The sequence below is a fragment of the Parasteatoda tepidariorum genome, chromosome 9 (genome assembly GCF_982258835.1).
Source record: "Parasteatoda tepidariorum strain Cologne lab strain chromosome 9, Ptep-v5.0, whole genome shotgun sequence".
Classification (NCBI taxonomy): domain Eukaryota; kingdom Metazoa; phylum Arthropoda; class Arachnida; order Araneae; family Theridiidae; genus Parasteatoda; species Parasteatoda tepidariorum.
This window is the reverse complement of record NC_141763.1, coordinates 43,043,042-43,062,734: the sequence shown is the minus strand read 5'-3', so window position 1 is coordinate 43,062,734 and position 19,693 is coordinate 43,043,042. Positions and strand designations below refer to the sequence as shown.

The 19,693-nt window shown below is 27.4% G+C and overlaps 1 protein-coding gene across 5 annotated transcripts in view; it reads right to left on the bottom strand.

Annotated features, from left to right (window-relative positions):
• Positions 1-19,094, bottom strand: part of Ctps (CTP synthase) — a 52,273-nt gene extending 33,179 nt beyond the window's left edge. Inside the window, exons 1-2 of one of the 5 annotated variants that reach the window (XM_071187194.2) lie at positions 14,353-14,617; positions 13,680-13,750 (exon numbers count right to left, since the gene is read on the bottom strand). In XM_071187194.2, coding sequence (XP_071043295.1) covers positions 13,680-13,718 — 39 coding nt within the window. In that variant the 5' untranslated portion in view covers positions 13,719-13,750; positions 14,353-14,617. Of the gene's footprint in view, positions 1-993; positions 1,384-13,679; positions 13,833-14,352; positions 14,750-18,845 lie in introns of those variants that run through there. The other 4 variants (XM_071187193.1, XM_071187196.1, XM_071187192.1 and 1 more) reach the window with 4 other exon arrangements.
• Between the last annotated feature and the right edge of the window lie 599 nt (positions 19,095-19,693).

Genomic DNA, 19,693 nt, shown 5'->3' with positions numbered 1-19,693 from the left:
ATGGACTTTTTTTATAATTTAATAGGTTTCTAGTATTACTACTGCAAAATGATTTTTATATAAATTAATATTACTACCACATAACTGTTTTAAAATTTATATTGCAAAATAAAACATTGAATGCCTTATTTTTTGAGGAAATAAATAATAAACATTGAGAAATTTTTATACATTTAGATATTGATATTACAAGTAAAAGCAACTTAAAATTTTTTGTAAAAAATTATTCCCTGGAAAAACAGTACCTACTTGTTTCAATTTTAGAGATATGATATTTATATCTTTCTAAAATAAATTTTTTTGGTAAATTATTGATAGTACAGATTGTATAACAAAATAATAAAACATGTTTTTCTTTTTTTCTTTGAAGTATTCACTTATGTTTATTTTAACATTTCATTTAGTAACACAACTATTGCAATAACCTGAACCCTAATACAAATATTCTCTAATTTATAGATAAAATTAAAGCCTGTTTGGTAGTAGAAAATTATAAAATAACAATAATATCATGGAAAATAGTGTTTAAAATGATCACCTTAATTTGTCAGAATTATTGTTTATCCCTATCTTAATTACTAGTACATTGAACCTTTACTTATTTCCTTAAATATACAGGCAAACAAATAACCTGTTATTTACTTTCCAATTACTTACAATAAAAGATCTGTAAAATAAAATGCTATAAACAGTGAATTATTAGCTTGTTTTTTTTTTTTTTTTTTTTTTTAGATAAGTGCTCGCTTTTATTATTAGTCGAGCACTCTGGATTTGCTTACATTTATTTTAGTAGTTCTTCAGAATTTAAAGATGCGACTGTACGTGATAGGTTTTGAGTCTTGCATATGTTATAAAAAATCTATTATAGCTGAAGTAAATATACAAAAAATAACATTAGTAAGTGCATTAGTATAACATACACTTAATAACGATGTTCTAAATTAATAAGTTTAAAAAAATGAATTGATTAAAAAAGAAAGACAGAGTACTTACAAAAATTCTTTGATCACAATAAAATTAATATGAAATGTATAATTTATCCCGATGTTTATTTTTTGTAATAACGTGCCTGCTGCAGTTTTCCTTGCAGTGGCGCGAAAGAGAGAATCAGATCGTTAAACGAAAGACAGTAGTAAATACTGCGCTTATAACCTTATGACGCACTGTATTAAAGCTATGAGTCAAGCCAATTTCCAACTCCTTTCAAAAAATACTCTTTGCCACGTGTTTTTGGTACTGTACGGTACTTTTTATTTACGTCACATTAGAGCTGCACAATGGGCTATTTGGCGTCTGTACTTTGGCTATTTGGCGTCTGCGTAAATCTCGCAGTGGCGTACATAGACTTAGGTGTGCCCCCCTGCGGGGTTCACAAATGAGCCCATAATGAGATGAAAATGCTCAGTTGATTGAGATGAAAGGGCAAAGTTTAGAGGAGGTACTATATTGAAGCATCGTATACATTTACCACATTGAAGTTAAATTCATCTTAGTAATACGGAAAAGAATACAACATATTATAATAATTATATTCAAAGTTTATTTAAGAGTGTAACTAATATTTATTAAGCAGTGAATGGATTTTTTTCTCTCTTTGTGTGTAAGTTCCTAAGATTCCCAAGATGAACAGATGAGTCTACACTTTCCCCAAAATTTAAAAAAAAGGCCCATCAAACAAACAAAAAATACACATAAATATTTTTTATATAAATAATTATTCTTTACTTAAATCTGAACGTTATGCGAATAATTTCACTGTCAGCAAGATTTAGAAATCGATATAAATTTTTGCATTCGTGAAAATTCTTTTTATTAGTTTTAGTAGCTAATTAATTCACTTTTCAGAAATATTTTAATTGTTAAACTAATAATTTTCGACAAAAAATTTAGATTTTTAACAAGACTTCATTTTAACTACAATGTTAAAAAAAGAGAGAGAGAAGAGGAAAGTTTATTGCTGTAAACTTATTTTAATTAATTCTTGCTTGATCAATAAATTTTTAAAACAATATTTGATTCTATTCGAATTACATTAAATTCGAGCTCAATTTTTCTATGCGAGAGGAACTTATTCCCTTCCCTCTGAGTTTTTTTTTCCTGGTATTCATTTTTTTTCCTTTGCTATACTTTATTTTTCAGTCTTTTTTTTCCAGGTTATTTTTTTCAGCTTACATGCCGTATGAAAATATAAAGTTTCAAGCTTATCGGAGTCTGTTTTTCGAAAATTTAATTTTCCGTAATATTCCTTTCGTAGAAAAATTTCTATTAGTCAATGTTGTTAACAGTTGATAAACTTCGGAAAACTGGAGAATTGGCTGATTAAGATTCCTTTTGTCTCAACATCCTTTTGATTAGTAAGCATATTATCAGGAATATTAACTTCGAATTTACAGTAAACTGATATATATTAATGAATTTTTTTCTCTAACCGAAATCGAAAACCCAACCTTTAATACACACGAAATGCATCAACTTCATCTTTACGTAAATCAATTTCACATTTGAAAGGAGAAGACTGCAATTCTGAGAAATAAGGTTGTACAAAAGATGAAAGTTTGAATTTCTTAGACGACTCTATCATTTCTAAATAAAAGAAAGTTAGAGTAAAAATGACTTTAAAAAAATGCTCCCTTCTTCCCAAAAAATATTCAAAATTCCGGTTACAGTTCAACCAAACCATTGGTTGCAAACATATTTATCTAATCTGTTATTTTGTGAATTGAAGGTATAATTTTGGCTAGGAAAAGAAAAAAAAACTCATAAAAATTTTTTTACAAATAGATTTTCAAAAAAAAACTTATCATTCAGAAATATTCCTGCTCCTATTTTATTAACACTTTAACGCATAATTTTCATTACATTACATAATTCATTACATTACTGTGAAAAAAAAATTTTTTTTTCCACAATAAAACATATAATTTAGTTTTTAATTTTGAACTTCATTTTACTGAACTTTTATGAATTTCAGTCACTATTTTAGCAGGAATAAAAGCGATCGCTCAACTGAAATTATATAATATTTCAGACTGAATCTTTAGTTAATTGCTTAATAGTTTAGTTAATTGATTAATAGTTTAAGGATTGATTCTGCCACTCCTAAATTTCAAATGTGCTTTATACAACTAAAGAAATGATAAAATGGCAAAATAGACAGTATATTGTGTAAGTGAAAATGGATAATGTTATATACACAAAGGAATAACCAATTTTCAATAAAATAAAGTGATGAAATAAGTAGCAATTTGAGTAGTGTTTTCACTGTGTGGCATTGTGGGTAATAAATTGTCTAATTTTAAGAAGCTATTAGATAGAACTATTATGCAGGAAACAGTTTTGAGAAATAGTTCTCATTTTCAACTATTCCAACCATGAAACCAAAAATTTAGAAACATGTTTAAGAAGGATGGATAATAACGTCATAAATTAAAGCTAAATTGCGAAACAGTGAATGACAGGTAGAAGTTTTTATTTATAAACATGATAGTAAAAACACACACAATTTGAAGTATTAGATACTATAATTCCACATAGAAATTTATAATAAACGCTAACTCAGCACACGCAAAACAAACACACATCAAACACATAGAAATAAATAAAACACATAGAAATTGTAACATATTTTAGAAACATAGCATGCTTATCTATTTAAAAATGTATAACACAATAATACTGTTTCATAATAAAAAATGATATATAATAATAAAAAAATGATTTAGAATAATAAAAACATAAGTTGATATGCAATTGGATTACACTCCTTTTATCACAAGTCTTTTGAAAATGTATAGTTATGCAATGCATGATGATAATGATGTAATCAAAAAATTTTAACATATTAAATTTTATTAAGTGTTAAGGGATTTCCTGTGTAATCAATTGAAAAAATAATGATTAAATTCACAATCAAAATCTTTTAAAAAAAAATTAAATAAATACTTTTTTTAAATAGAGGATTCTATCAGTTTACAAAGTATTTTTTAAATGAATTTAAAAATTAAAAAATAATTCTTAACTATTTTCTTTTCCAAAGGAAAAACATAGAAAAGGCTTCTCATGGAAAGAAAGAAGAGTATTTTCTAACTAATGATACTTAGGAAATGCCTGAAAAATGTTTATTATTTATGAGAATTATTTATGAGTCATGTTGGCTAAAGAGTTTAAATGAAGAACTTATTTTTGAAAAAAAGAATAATTAGCTAGCAGTATTTTCACAACTAACTTAGTTTGTTAAAATTAAATGAAAGATGAAATGGAATTATTACTTTGAAAATATATTCCATCATTAAAACAAGGTTTTAAATTTAGTAAAGCTCAAAATACGAGGGAAAATTTAAAATTTATATAATCAAGGAATGTACAACTTGTTTTGAAAGAGATCCAGCTTCCGCTCAGAAGGACTAAGATTCCATCAACGATGCAGCTCGAGAGAGCTTCAGATCAATGGGTGCCAACTCCTTGGGGGAGTAAAAGTGGCTGGTGCACAATGCATGTAAATAGTTTGAAATTGTGGTATCTTTATTTTTGTAATCCCATGGCTGAGAACAACCTCTGGGGGGAGTGCTTTGAGAAAATTAAATCCTAGCAGGTTTTTGTGGAAAATTAAATTGTATTTGTTTTTATGTAAAAAATTCTTTTTACTGATTATAAGCAATATTTGAAATACATTTGCCTTCAACATCTTTAACAAAAAGAAAATTTTCCATACAAAAACTGAAATGCTAAAATATTGAAATCTTTTGACATCCTGCTTTAGTACAGTGTCAGCGACTAATAAAATCAATGGATTAAAAAATCAGCAGCTTTTTAGTCAAATCTTCGAGATCAGAAGTATAACGAACACCAAAACATGCTAAAATCATTCTTTAGAAAAATCATTATTGCTATTTTATAAAATCAAATTTCTTGTTAGGTATATGTTTCAAAAATGAAAAATTTGGTTCTTGATCGAATCATGAGAATTGTCCATTTCCTCAGGTTTTGAAAGATATGTATAACTAATAGATGTGGATTGCACTTCTTAGAGAAATTGAAAGAAGAGAGTCAAAACAATTATGGAAATTGAGTGAAACAGAATCCAGATAACTGTTTATGTAATAAGTAAAGTTTTGGAATGTCAGTCATTTTTCAATGAGGTGGTAAATATATCTTCAATAGATGCCAAAAAAGTGTGTAATATTGAAGATTAACTTTACAACAAAGAAAAAGAAGCATTTAATGTTACAAAATCTTTTGGAAGCTTTTAAACCATTTTAAACTTTTAACTATTCTTAAATTAACAATTGTAGCTCATGTTTAGTTAAAACGTCAAATTCAGTTAGAATAAATTTAGTAATCAATTTAACTTTTAGTGCACTTGTAGAGTTTCAATTAGAAAATTTTTTCTCTAAGTGTAGATATTTTGGTTTATAAAATCAATCACATAATAAAATTATATGGTCTTAGAATTAACATGATTTTAATACACAGCGGGCACTGAACTACCTTTACATTATGGAATTTTAATGCTATAATTTCATTATTCTCAAGTTTACTAAAATTAGTAAGAAAAACACTTATAAAAACTTCTTATGCTAGTTATGTATTGTATCAAATAAGTTTTTGGTTGAAAGGTAGACAGCTGCATACTGACCATTTTAGGGCTGCTGGTTAAATTTTCTAATATAAATAATCCAATTTTGTATTACGTCAAAGTGCTCATATATCATTAATTTGTGTTAATTTTAATTAGAAATGAAATTTTAAATTTGCAACTATGCGAGAAAAATGAAAAATTTCAATTTTTGATGAAGCTTTATTTATTAATTTTTTCAATGGAGTTTTTAAAGATAATTATGAGAGATACATTAAAAATAAAATAATTGCCTCAGAATCACACATAAGTTTATAAAAACACATATACAAAATTAAAGTTAGTTCATTTTGTTTAAAAAAAAAATATATAACGTTACTCAATTGCAGTATCTACAATGTTAGATGTAACATTTATATAACTTAAGTGAATAAGTATTGGAATTGTTAAATCGTAATTATGTGAAAAGAATGAAAAGTTGCAACTCTTAATACGAAAGCATTTACTTGTAACTTTGGAAGTGACTTTTCGAAGTGCTAGTCATTTTTCTAAGAATTATAAATAGCAAACTAAAAAAATAAAATTAAAATAAATAATAACAATAGAATTATTTCTAGCTTACTCAAAAGTTCACAAAAACTTAGTAGCACATACAACTAAGCAAATATGCCTAATATTATAAAAGTATACAAAAATAAATATACACGAATATATATATGCTCCCTTTGCTAAAAGGAATCTGTTAAAATAATAAATTTTTGCGAAAGTCAACCAAAATAAGATATAAAATTTAGAAGACTTCAAGGAATGTGTTTCAATATGGATTTATTTGCATTGACTCCCATAATAATGGAATCATAACTTTAAAAGTAGGGATGTATCGAATATTCAGTATTCTGCACTTTTGCCTAATATTTAGAGAAGTATTATTTGGAAAATTATTTTTTGCTAAAAATTTTTTAGAGGGGAAATTTTAAACGATTTAATAAAGAATAATGTAAAATTTTATTTCTTACTATACATTATTATAAATAGTTTTTACACATATTTCAGTTTTAAAATTAGATTATGTTATACTAAACCATAAGTTTTGTGAAGCTGTATTTTTTAAAAATTATATTCATTTTTTAACACTTTATTTTTTAAAAATTGAGACCTGTACTTATGGTTTATTTTCGCTTGTTTTTCTGTTTAATTTAAAGCGAAGCATATTAAAGGTGTGTTTCTAAATAGACTCAATTCTTTTACTGTCTCTTTTTCTTGTACAGTAAGACAGATAACTGGTAATATTGAAAACCGAGATTCTCAGCGTTAAAATCATATTTCGGAACTATAAGTTTTTTTTTCCTATTCATTTGGCTTCCTTTTATTAATTTTTCTTTTTACCAGCGTTTTTATTACAACAGCATTTCTTAAAAAGCACTTCTAATGAACTTTATTCTTTAAGGTCACTTTTTCTCAAAATACTGTAATGTGAAAAGGTTAAATTAAGATTTCATCATTAAATCTTTCTTTTGAAAACTATGAACGATTGTTGCTTTATTTTCTATCTAGCTTTTTCTTCTTCAAAAAACTTATGTTTTTATTATGATGCAGCAATTAAGAGGTTTTATACTAAACTTTAGTTTTCACTTTTCTTCAAAATACGGTAATTGGAAAACTAAAATGTTCAGTTTTAAAATTTTCTTTCTGTTTTGCTTCTGTATAGAATCTTTATTTTATTATAGGCGTTTTATGATAGAGCTACATTTTTAAAAGCATTTCTGATAGACATCTCTAGTTTTATTGATAGGTCAGATAGTTTTATGGATAATATTTTAAGCATTAAAATTTTGTTTAAAGAATTGAGAGGTATTTTTTTCTATTTTTTTTTTTTTTTTTTTAATAGGCACTAGTTTTTTCATATTTTAAATAGTTCTAATTATCTTAATATCTAATTATCTTTATCATGTAAAATATTTCTCTTTAAGTTTTTTCCCTATTACCCCATACCAGGGTTGAGTTTTTGACGTCAAAAAGTGGTTTTCTCTGCATAGCAAAACCGGTTTTCCCATGTTAATAGATAGGGGAACTGTGTGTAGGGGAGAAACATTCTCCCAATTTTGCCCATTTTCTTAACCGCCAGTGGGTTAAACTGTCAAAAACCCGTCAAAAATGTCAAAAACTGAAGTTTGCCAAGAAAATATATAAACTTCAAAACTACCAACAGTTGCCATGCATTATATTGAAATTTAATTATACTATAGGTAATCAGCAGGTTTTAAAATATTTTTTAATTAAAATTAAGGTAAAATAACAGATTTAAAATCTCAGAAATTTAAATTCAAATGCATGTGCACAAAATATTGCACAAAAATTGTTGAAATATTTATATTTAAAAAAAAAAATTTTTTTTTTTTTGATACTTAAGAAAATTAAAAGTTTATTACTATGCATTTTTGACATATAAGGAACATATAACTAATATTTATAAGGAACTTACAAGTTATGTTGCATAAATACAAACTTGATACAAGTGTATAAAAAAATTTTTTTTAATGTTTTCCCAAATATTTTTATTATCCAGTATGTTAATTTGAATTTAAAAGTAGTTATATTTATGAATAATTATAAATATAATTCATATTGTTTATTATATTTATTTATAATTATTACACTTATCATTTTAAAACAATTTTTATCTCTTAATTTTTTTCTCTCCACTTGTATTAAGAATACAAATAATGCATATCTTGAAAGCAAGAAGTAATTATTCAACAGCTGAATATTTAGATATTCAACAAAACTATATCGTATTCAGCAAAATAAAATTCACAAGTATTTGGATAAACTAAATTTTCAGCATAGTAAATGAATAGGCTGAATATACTGTAAATCGACACTAACTACTCTGTGTATTTAACAGAAAGCACTTAAATTTGTATTGTCTTATGTTAAAAAGATTATTAAGAAGATTTAAAGGAATATTAAAAAGATTTTTCTTTAAAAGATGATGTCTAATGTACAAAACTGCTAATGTTTATCTTTAAAAATGTCTAATTTTTAGTATAATCTATACTATACACTAAATTTGGTTATAAATAAATTTCTTAATAATATCACTGCAAATTTTCAATAACAAATGAAAATGAATACATAATATTACAAAAGATGCAAGTTTTCAAAAGTACAAGATTTTGGTTACTATTCAAAATATAAGTGTTTCTTCAAAATTTTAAATTTATTTTTTCTAGAACATTTAGAAACACTATCCTTTATAAAAAATATATAAATTTTATGTATTAATTAAATTTCACATATGAATAAAGGTTTTTGAAATTTTCGACATTTTTGACAGTGAGGTTTTTGACGTGACGGTTTAAACTATGGTTTATACTGTCAAAAACTGTCACATGTCAAAAACCTGCCAACCCTGCCCCATACCAATAATATAGCTAAGTTTTGAATATTTTTCAATAAAGACTAAACTTATTTCTACACAAAAAATAATATTTTTTAATGATATTTTTTAAATGTTGCTATTCGGCCACTGAATATTCAGTATTCAGCCAAATTACTATTCATTACATTCCTATTAAAAAGTAGCACCTTATAAAATGAAAGAATTTTCTCATGGCATTGAAAAAGACTTTTAGAAGTTGTTGCCATTTTTTGAAAATGATTATCAAAAATAAACACTGAAAATAATAAAAATAAAATTGTCTCTGATTTTACATCCATACCTGCAATAATCAATATTGTACACAGTAAATGCAATAAAAAGGGGACAAAATGGATTTTCCTTGCTATTGTATCAAGCCTCTGAATTGTTACAACCCTACTACACAAGACAAAATTTATCTATAAAATTTTAAGTAAAATTTTTTACTGTGATACATGCATTCTTATACAAATAAGGATATGCTAAATTTGCAGAAATAAATGCAATAATATAAAAGAATCACTTAATTTCTAAATAATTGAAAAAATACTAAATGTGAAATTTATTTTTAAAATATTACACAAAAATTATAAAATTTAAATATTTCATATTTAAAGAAGATTACTTACATGCACATAGTTCATTTTAACAAAAAAGTTCAAAAACTTGAACATAAAATTGGATTTAGTTCATTAAAATAGAATGGGAAATGGAAATTTTTGCTACAAAAATTGTATCTCAGAATATTTCAACAATTAAACTGGGGAAATTTGTTCGTAAAAAATTTGTTCATAAATGCAAGTAATTACATTCAAAAATTCAAAGATTAACCAGTTTTCTGCTTTTAAAAAAATTTTTGAAACATCAACCAATAACATTTAACCGCTCTTTAACGGCTTTGTGAGAATTTCGGCTAATGTTTTAAGAAATGTAGAGCAGGAGGAGTGACGTTGCATTTGTAGGAATATGACATCAAAGATTTTTAAATTAGAAGACTTGGTTTAATCAATTATTTTCACTTCAATCTGTCCTAAAAGCTTTGAATGTAATGCATCGATTTCAGTTTTATCACGATATTCTCGCATATAGCCTCTCCCAACAGACCGACAAGATAATAAGTTCAAAGTTTTTAATTTTTCACAATTTTCTATCAAATGAATGACTGTTTTAATAGCTACTTTTGTATTGTTTAAATCTAAATATTCCAAGTTGTCCATTCTACCATTAGTGCATAAGTCAGTCAGCATTTCATTGATGTATTCTAGTGGCATTTTTGAAATATCAATGACAGAAAGGCTTTTTAACCACCTTGTGAGTATTTCATTTAATTTTTTGGTTGTCACTAATCGGGTTCCTGAAATATATAAATTTTCAATATGTGTAGCAGGTAGGGACAATATTGCATCAGCAGAAATAAAATGACAACCTCTGATATCAAGGACTTTTAAACCTGGAGACTTTGAAAGGATATTAATTAAATCATTGTCAACAAACATACATACAAATTTATTAGGATGTGTAAAAACTTCTAACATCGGAAATCCGGGGAGTTTATTTCTTCCATGCTGAGTAAAAGATATTGGGTAGCCTAAACGTAAATTTTTGATTTTATTACAGCCTTCCTGAAAAGGTTTTAAAGGAAGAATTGGTACTCCACCAGTACTTATAATATTTTGGACCAAGAGCTCTTCCAGATTTGGACAAGATTTAGCAATGGCAAGAAAAATTTTAGTAATGCCTTTAAGTTCCAAATTAGATAAATCTATAACCAATAGCATTTTCCCTTGAAGTGTCAAAAATTTGTTCAAATAATCATCAGAAATTTTGTATTTTGGAAAAGATATATCATCAGAAAATTTTAAAGCACACACTTTTTTACAGTGTTCTTGAAGACATGTGAGAACATTAGGATGCATTTGTGGTATGTTTGAAAAATTTACAGATTTCAAGTTTGGCATGCCAGCAAATATATCTTCCACATATTTTGAATGTATCAAATTTGGAAAACGAGAAAATTTAAGTTCTTCTATTTTAACCAAATAACCTTTTATACTGAAAGAGTGCAAAGTTCTGGATCCTAGAGAACCATCAAATTTTTTCCAAAAGTAACAGTCTTCTAAAATGTTTTTCCATACTGTACAAACTTTTGATAAAACTGAATAAAATTCATTTTGGGTCATATCTGTAAGCATATTGTTGAATATAATAACTAGTATTTCCTTGGGTAGATCCAATATATGAGCCATATTATAAGGAAGTCGAAGTGCTTATATTATTTGAAAATAATATTCACGAGAAATTTATCTTTACGTAAGAAAACTGCTTCCACTCACTACATTTGATTGATGAAAATTAACCAATTTACACGATACAAAAGTTAACTTACACTCAATTTAAAGCGTAATTTTTTTAAATCCATATCACTTTTTATAAAGTAGATAGCGAATGTGGCCTAATAGTTGTTCAGCTTTGTTTATGGGTTTATTAGTACAACATACATTTGCAAGGCTTAGCTTTGTTTACTGTTCACCCAGCTTTTTTAAGCTTTAAATTAATGCCATTAATTCTTCTAGCAGCTTTTGAGAAGTGATCTAACTACGCTTAAACCTAACTCTCTTTTTCACATTAAATTAAAAATTTACAGTTATGAACTTATGCTGCCATCTAGTTTATTCTGAAGTAAACTAAAAATTAGATTATGAATTATATTAGTTCAATTATAAAAACACAAAATTACTTAATATTAAAATAAAATATAATAAAAAAATATATATGTATAATTTTGTGTTTGCAGAGCAGCACTTCTTCAGGGGACACACTGCCGGCAAACACACAGGAGCATTTCTGTTGTTAGTGGCGGACGCCAAAACTAACAGTGGTTCGACGCCCCAAATGAAAATACAAGCAAAGATAAAATAAAATAAATACCGCATTAAATTTGGAAAAAATCATATCCCAGATGTACACATAAAATTTTTTTTGAATGAAACGCCTCCTTAGTTCAATTAGTTCTTTTTTGTGAATTGTGGAACAGAGATCATACTACCTGATTTTTTTATTGTAATTTATTTTGCGAAATTTGATATGGAGTAAGGGGGGGGGGAAGGGCTTTCATGCCACGTAATAGAAAAAAATAAAAAAGAAAAAAAGTTATCACGAAAAATTGAAAAAGCTGATTAATTTTTTTCTTTAGTAGTAGACAGAATATCACACCGAAATGCCAACTGTATAAAAATCTAAATTTGACTTTTTGTCGCTTACATTGATTTTTTTGAAAGAAACCAATTAAAAAGCTAAGCATTTTAACCACAAGAAATTATTCCTGCTTTTACACCTGAACCTCAAAGTCCAAAAAATAAAATTTGGGGAGGAAAAAAATTGCATTTTCAAATCTTTATTTTTCAAGAAATATACTGTCTTTTTCTTAAATTTTTTTTATCTAGGTCATTAAAAATTACACAGTTCATTATTTAGCCTATTACTAAGTTAAGCAATAAATAAATATTCTTTTGCATGAAAAAGAATATTTCGTTCATTGATAAAAATTTCATTGATAAAATTTTTTTTACTTAAAAATCTCCCGCGATATGGTAAAACATTCAAAAAGTGTGATCTACGTATAGGGACACAAACTTTGGATTATTTTCCTGATTAAAGTATTGGTACCATATTTTTCAGGTTAAGGTCACAAAAATTTTGTAATCCAGAAATCTTCAGAAACAGAAACCGATTGATCTGAAAATGAAAAAATGTAAATGGAAATGAATTGGCCATGTTCTACGTAAACCTGAAAAATTTAAAGTATAACAAGTTTTTCTTTCGCATCCCCGAGGCAATAGAGAAAGAGGAAGACTAAAATATACGTAGACTCAGGGCGATTCTAAACGAATTAGAAACAATGGGAAAAACATAGAGAGAGGCAAAATATCTGGCCACAAATAGGATGAGATGGAAAGCTGTGTTAGAAGCACCAAGCTCCAATTTGGAATGAAGAGGAATATGCGTGTATGCATGCTTCACTCGGAATAAAATATTCCTGTTACTTATTATACGTTTTAAATGTTCAAAAAGTTAGTTATTAGAAAAGAAAGAAAAAAGCTATAATGAACTTTCTGTATTTTTTTAAAAGCCAAAATCAGCTAATGTGAGGATTTTTCAATTAATGACAAATTTTAAAAAATTGTTTTAAAAAAGGATTCGAAGATCAGACGAGTTGTTCAGTCGCAAGCATTATCCACAGTTTCTTATTTCAGCTGAAAAAACTTCAATAACAGTTCTCTTTCGGTACAAATTACAGCACGGAACGCATAAAATGATTGTAACGTATGAAAAAGAATTTATTTCCTCATAAAGTATATATATATATATATATATATATATATATATATATATATCATGAGGCTGATCGAATTTCTTAACCACTTAATAAATTTCTTTAAAAACAAAACAAAAAAACAAACAATAGTTGTAAAACAGTTAATAAATTTAGACACTGATTTCAATAAGTTTATCTTAATATGTAGTGAATTTAGTTTTCGACAAAAACTAAAAAATGTAATTCATATGAATGGCAAGCATCTGAGTTCAAATAAAACATTGCAGCAAAATGTATTTATTTTATATTTAAAAAAAAAAGAGATGTAAAATAGGCTAAATGTTCGAAAGGATAAAAAGAGTACTTACGTTTATAAATGGTAGCATACTTTGCAAAGCTCTAGGCATTAAGCTCCAGGATTTAGATAGGCAGTGAGTAACTGAGATTACCAAAAGTGACTTAAGATTACTAATCAGAGCATTCTTCATCGATAACAATAGATACCTTAACCTTGAAAGCCTAAGCTAAATCTCGCGATTGCAAAATTGACACTGATTACGATTATTGATTATTTTTGATTAGTAAATGAATTATTTTTTACGAGTTAAATAGGACTTTATTTTCTGCAGGTGTTGGTTATTTTTTTTAAAAATTCTTTATTAGTCAAATCGACAGTAACTTAGAATATTAGTAAGAGCTCAACATTTCTGTTAAATGAGACTATTAAAAATCGGAAAAATCGAATCTAGTATTTACAAAAATAGGTCTTTTTGAGTGAATGATACGTACAGAATCACTTCAACGCAAATATTGAAACTTTTAAAGATTATGTTTATTTATACAGTTAGTGCTGATCATTTGCTATAAGGATATCTTATGTGTTATGATTTATCGTTAAAAACATAACTGATATGCAAAAATAAAGTCATTATTTGTGTTATTATTTTTCGTAATTTTTTAAGCATTCCTAAATATTTTTATTCTACATATTTATTATTATTTTTTTTAAATAAACGTTTTCAAAAGAAGTAGAAATAATACCAGGCAATTGAAACTTGCAAACGTATGGCTTGAGGATTATGCCTTAAAAATTGTTGTAAAAATAAAACAATATTTTGAATTTTTTCATCGAATCATCGATAGTCGACATGTTCAGCATGCAGTAGTAGTTGGTTATTGGTTATTGCAATTAAATAAATTTTCAGGCTTGTGTGCTCAAAATGGGCTTATACACCTTTGTCAAGTAGAAGAGGACAGATAGCACAAGAGAAGAGACAGTACCAAGTAGTGCCGCCTCCAACTCCTCCATGCAGTAATATTTACTTATTTATTGAAATTACATACATTTGCAGGCTTGTTTGCTCAATTTAGACTTATTAACCTTTGTCAAGTAAATGGACAGATAGAACAATTTAGAGAAGGACATCACAAAGAATACATCCAGGGTTATGACGGGACTCAAACCCGCCACCTCCACGCTTCACACTCCGAGCTGTATCGGGCGATACAGCTCGGTCAGGGAGGCCCCAGTATTTACTTATTTTATTGCTACACACATATATGCAGGCTGATGTGCGTACAGCTAAGCCCTTGTCTAGTTGAAGAATAGATTTCACAAACTAGAGTAATAGTTGTACTATATTTACGTCGCACTAGAGCTTGCACAGTGGATTATTTGCGTTTGGGAAAAATCCACAACGATGATCCGAAGACAGGTATCACAAATTTTATTCTTTGCAGATGGATGGCTGTCCCACTTTGATTGCCCGACGATCAACAGTGATGTCGAGCACTTTAGGGTAAAACAGTTTAACGAAGATCGATATTGCACAGCCTCGGTCCCTTCAGCCTAACCAAAATGGACACCTATCCTCACACTAACCGCTGCCAATGTTGAATGCCGGTGATCTGCTGGGAACTTTGAAGAAATTATAGAGAGGCATCACAAGATATGTCCAGGGCTGTGGCGGGTTTTGAACCTGCTACCTCCAGCAGAGCATTTGGTTGTTGTTGTTGTAGTTAATTTACGTCGCACTAGAGCTGCACGATGGGCTATTGGCGACGATCTGGTAAACACCCCTGAGGATGATCCAAAGACATACCATCACAATTTTGATCCTCTGCAGAGGGGATGGCACCCCTGCTTCGGTAGCCCGACGACCTGCACGCGAAGTCGAGTACTTTACGGTATAACAGTTTAACGAGGACCAATACCGCACACCCTCGGTCCCTACGCAGAGCATTTGGTAGTACTTATTATTATTTTTATTTTTTTTTAATTTTCTCACATAAGTGGGTTTGTGCATTCAATGCAAAAAACGGCTTTTTAAACCATCGTCAGGTACGAGAGAGATGACACAAATAAGTCAAGTACAGACACAAAGATATAGTCAAGGTTGTGGCAGATCCCTGGAGGATTCGAACCCACAACCTTCACGCTGCAGGCGTCCCTCACCCATAGAAGCTTTCATTAAATAGTTTGACATACCTTTCCTTACTAGTCGACAGGGCTGTGTGGTGCTCAGGGAGCTGACCTCACTTTAGGAAGGTCCTGGGTTCGAATCCCGGTCGGAGGCATGGATGTTCTTTCCTTCTTCTCTCTATCTTACTCGTCCAATGTTGGAAAGATTGACACAAAGATAAGTCAATACACCTGCCCTTCTGGTAACCGAATGACGAAAGTCCTGGTCTTCCTCACAATTTAACGTAAATGGGGGTTAGTTCTATCAAAAAGCCCCCCACAAAAGCTAGTTTGTCCCAAGGGGTGACCCAGGAGTTCCGTTGTCTTCTATATTGCTTTCAAGATACAAGGCTGCGTAGTTGAACATTGATTAGGTTGGAAACTTAGAATTGGGTGGGCTGTTCAACATCGGTTTTAAAATATAAAATAAAATATATACGGATGGTCACTAGAGAATTTTTTTTTCTTGCAATAGTTTAAAGCTCTCAAGTGAATCTGCTTTACATCACATTAATGAATTAACAAAATGTGAAAAGTTTTAGAAATAAAAATTGGAAAACTTTTCTTTGCTGATCACAATGTTCAGGGAAAAAAAAACTGTAGTACAAAGAATCTGTTTTTGCAACTTGAAATATTTTGCCTATATATTAGTTGACTTATTTAAATTTCAGATTTGCCTCACGATCCATTCTGAAATTTCCTAGTAGTTTATTAGTAGCCTGCAGGATTAAAAACAGTAATTAAGATCGTTTCGATTTTTATTTAGTCGAATGCACTTTTGAAATATCCAGAAGAAAAAGAAAACATATTCACATTAAACGATTATTAAAAGTTGAGGTTAATTGTATATAAAATAAATTAAGCGCACTTTATAACTCTTCATACATCTTTAAATATCTATTATATTTAAATCATGTTGATATTTGCACTGCAATAAACTTTTTTTTTCCCAAAATGTTTGAGTGCCATGATTATTAAAAGCGCTCAAGAAATTATTTTGTCAGAAATGGGATAGAAAACAGTACATATGCTGGGTTCCCACGACCTGGAAAAAATAAATGGGTGATAGCTAAGATTACTGAAAAATGATTACTACTTACTGAAAATTCACGAGTCATTTTCAGCACCCATATATATTTCCTTTAAATTAAATATTTATTAATAATTTAAAACTTCTAGACATATAACATTTTCGCTACCACATTAAAAAATTTTCCAGATCGTAGGAACCCTGTTATGATGCAACCAAAATGTAGGTAATGCACTGTTTAGGCATTGTTAATGCCAGTATATTGTAGATTTTCGCTTGTTTCTATAATCAAAAAAAAAATTTAAATTGTAAATTCTTACATTTTATTTAGAATTTATATTCATAATTGTTCTTCATTATTTTTACATATATTATACCAGCAGATAAAAGCTGTTCTGTAATTTAGTTTTTAAAACAGTGTTTGCAATTAAAATTTATTCCATATAATAAAAAAAAATATAAACAATATTTTTATATATATATATATATATATATATATATATATATATATATATATATATATATATATATATATATATATATATATATATATATATATATATATATATATATATATATATATATATATATATATATATATATATATATATATATATATATATATATATATATATATATATATATATATATATATATATATATAATTTCAAATATATAATTAAATCTGATGTTTGACGTAATTACTTTAGATTTACTTCATAATGATATAAATAGATGGCGCTAAAGTGTCTAAAATTTTAGTATATGTTTTTATTCGGTTTACAAGTTTTTGCTCAATGAATAGCAATCAATAAATGAATTATTTTTTTCTGAAAAATAACGCAGTAATCAGTGAATTTTGCGCAGTAAAACAAAAATTATTAATTAGATTGTAAATCCATTTTTTTAAGAGTTTGTTCCTTCAAAAATTGTACCTATGAAATTTTTATCATAAGATAACTGAATCTAAAATGAATTCTTATTAAATATTAAAAAAGATAACTAATTATATCGATAATTCCTAATTTATTATATCATGAATTCATTTATTAAAAATATATATAAAAACTGAAGTATGTCGTAACAAAATAGGTGACGAAAAACTTGAAAAATGGACAAGCGTGTGAATATATGTATTAGGGGGAAAAAAAGAAAGAAAGCGAAGTAAAATGTATTTTCACCGTTTCTAACATGCATAAAGATAATTATGCCAAATTGAAATTATTAAAATTGACATTAGAGTTAGCAAATATTATTAAAGTTTATGAAGAAAAAAAAAACATTATCAGAATTAGTGGAATTATCACGAATTCTCAGAACTGGCGAGAAATTGCAATAATTTATAACTATTAGGTCAAGTTTAGCCTTTCTTTAGCCGGTTCCCTCTATGTTTGTTCAGAAAATGGAGCAAAACGTCACTATGAAGAAAGGCCACAGTTTCTAGAAATTTAAAAGCGTTTGTGGTAAAAAAAAAAAAATTATATTATTATTTACTTATTTTTTAAAAAATTTAAAAGCATTTGTGGTAAAAAAAAAATTAATATTATTATTTACTTATTTTTTAATAAATCAAAAAATACATTTTTAATGTATATTAATTTAATTTCTCTAACGCAGCATTATCTGGACCCACAAAAATTTGCAATAAATTGGAATAAGGCATTGATTTTGGAAATTTTCATCTAGGAGCAAAAATGTCGCCATATTGACAATTTTTAAAATAGTTTATAACTTTAAAAATATTTTAGTTATTTGTTCGCTCCAAAACCCAGGGAATTCTATACAGCAAGAGTAGTAAGCGCCCCTCTTCGAGCGGCGGTAAAAATCTATTAATATTAAAAAAAAAAAAAAATATTAAACTTAAAAAAAAGAAAAAAATACAAATAAGCTAAGAAATATTTTTACCTCATCGTCAGACTCTCTCATTAACAAATCAGAGACTGCGAAGATCGTTATCGAAGATCGATTATATATATATAGATATATACATAATTAATTGGTATATAATATGTATTAAGTAAATTATAAACTTTATTTACTTACATTGCTTCCTGAAGAAGAAGAACTTTGACATCGTTGGCGTTTAGGCATTATTTTTCAAGAACTACGTACACGAACAAATAGAACACGAAATAAAATACTTCACACTACAAAATCACCACAGTGCAGGAAAAAGATATTCCACCTAACTCGATATTAAACTAGTTTTAAAATATTCTATTACTGTCATCTATGAAGAGCTCTCTCTTTCTATATATACAGTTGTTATCGACAAGATTCTTGATCATGTATATAGATAAGGTCTAACATTATTCTTACACCTCTGACTAACCAATCAAATTCAGATAAAGCTCAAACGATACAGAGATCTACCTGGTAGAATTTTGTGAGAAACACTTGTTCTCCCACGTTCTTTAATCAGTATTAAGTACTATGTTATATTCTACCGTAATTGATAAAACGTGAATAAAACCAAAACGTCCCGGACAGATATTATCTTTGAAAAATTTATGAGAAATGGTTATCGTTCCGTAATCAGTATCCTTTAATACTTTTCAAATGAACTCTTAATTTGAAAATAAAGTAAGTTATTTACATTATTATAATATCATATAATAAAATGAAGTATTTATAGCGGCAAAAATTCCCATTATGTGTTTCTTGTATTTAAAATAATTCACACATTTGAAACTTTAAAGTAAATTAATCTATAATTGATGGCATAATGTAAATATGTACCTATTCATTTTCTATCAAAAAATAAAATTAATTCAAATATTTTTTTTCATAAGATTTAAATTATAAATACATTTATATTTTATTATAATAATTAATTTATTATATTTGATCGAGTTTAAAAGAGGAGGAATAAATCTATTAAAAAATTTAAA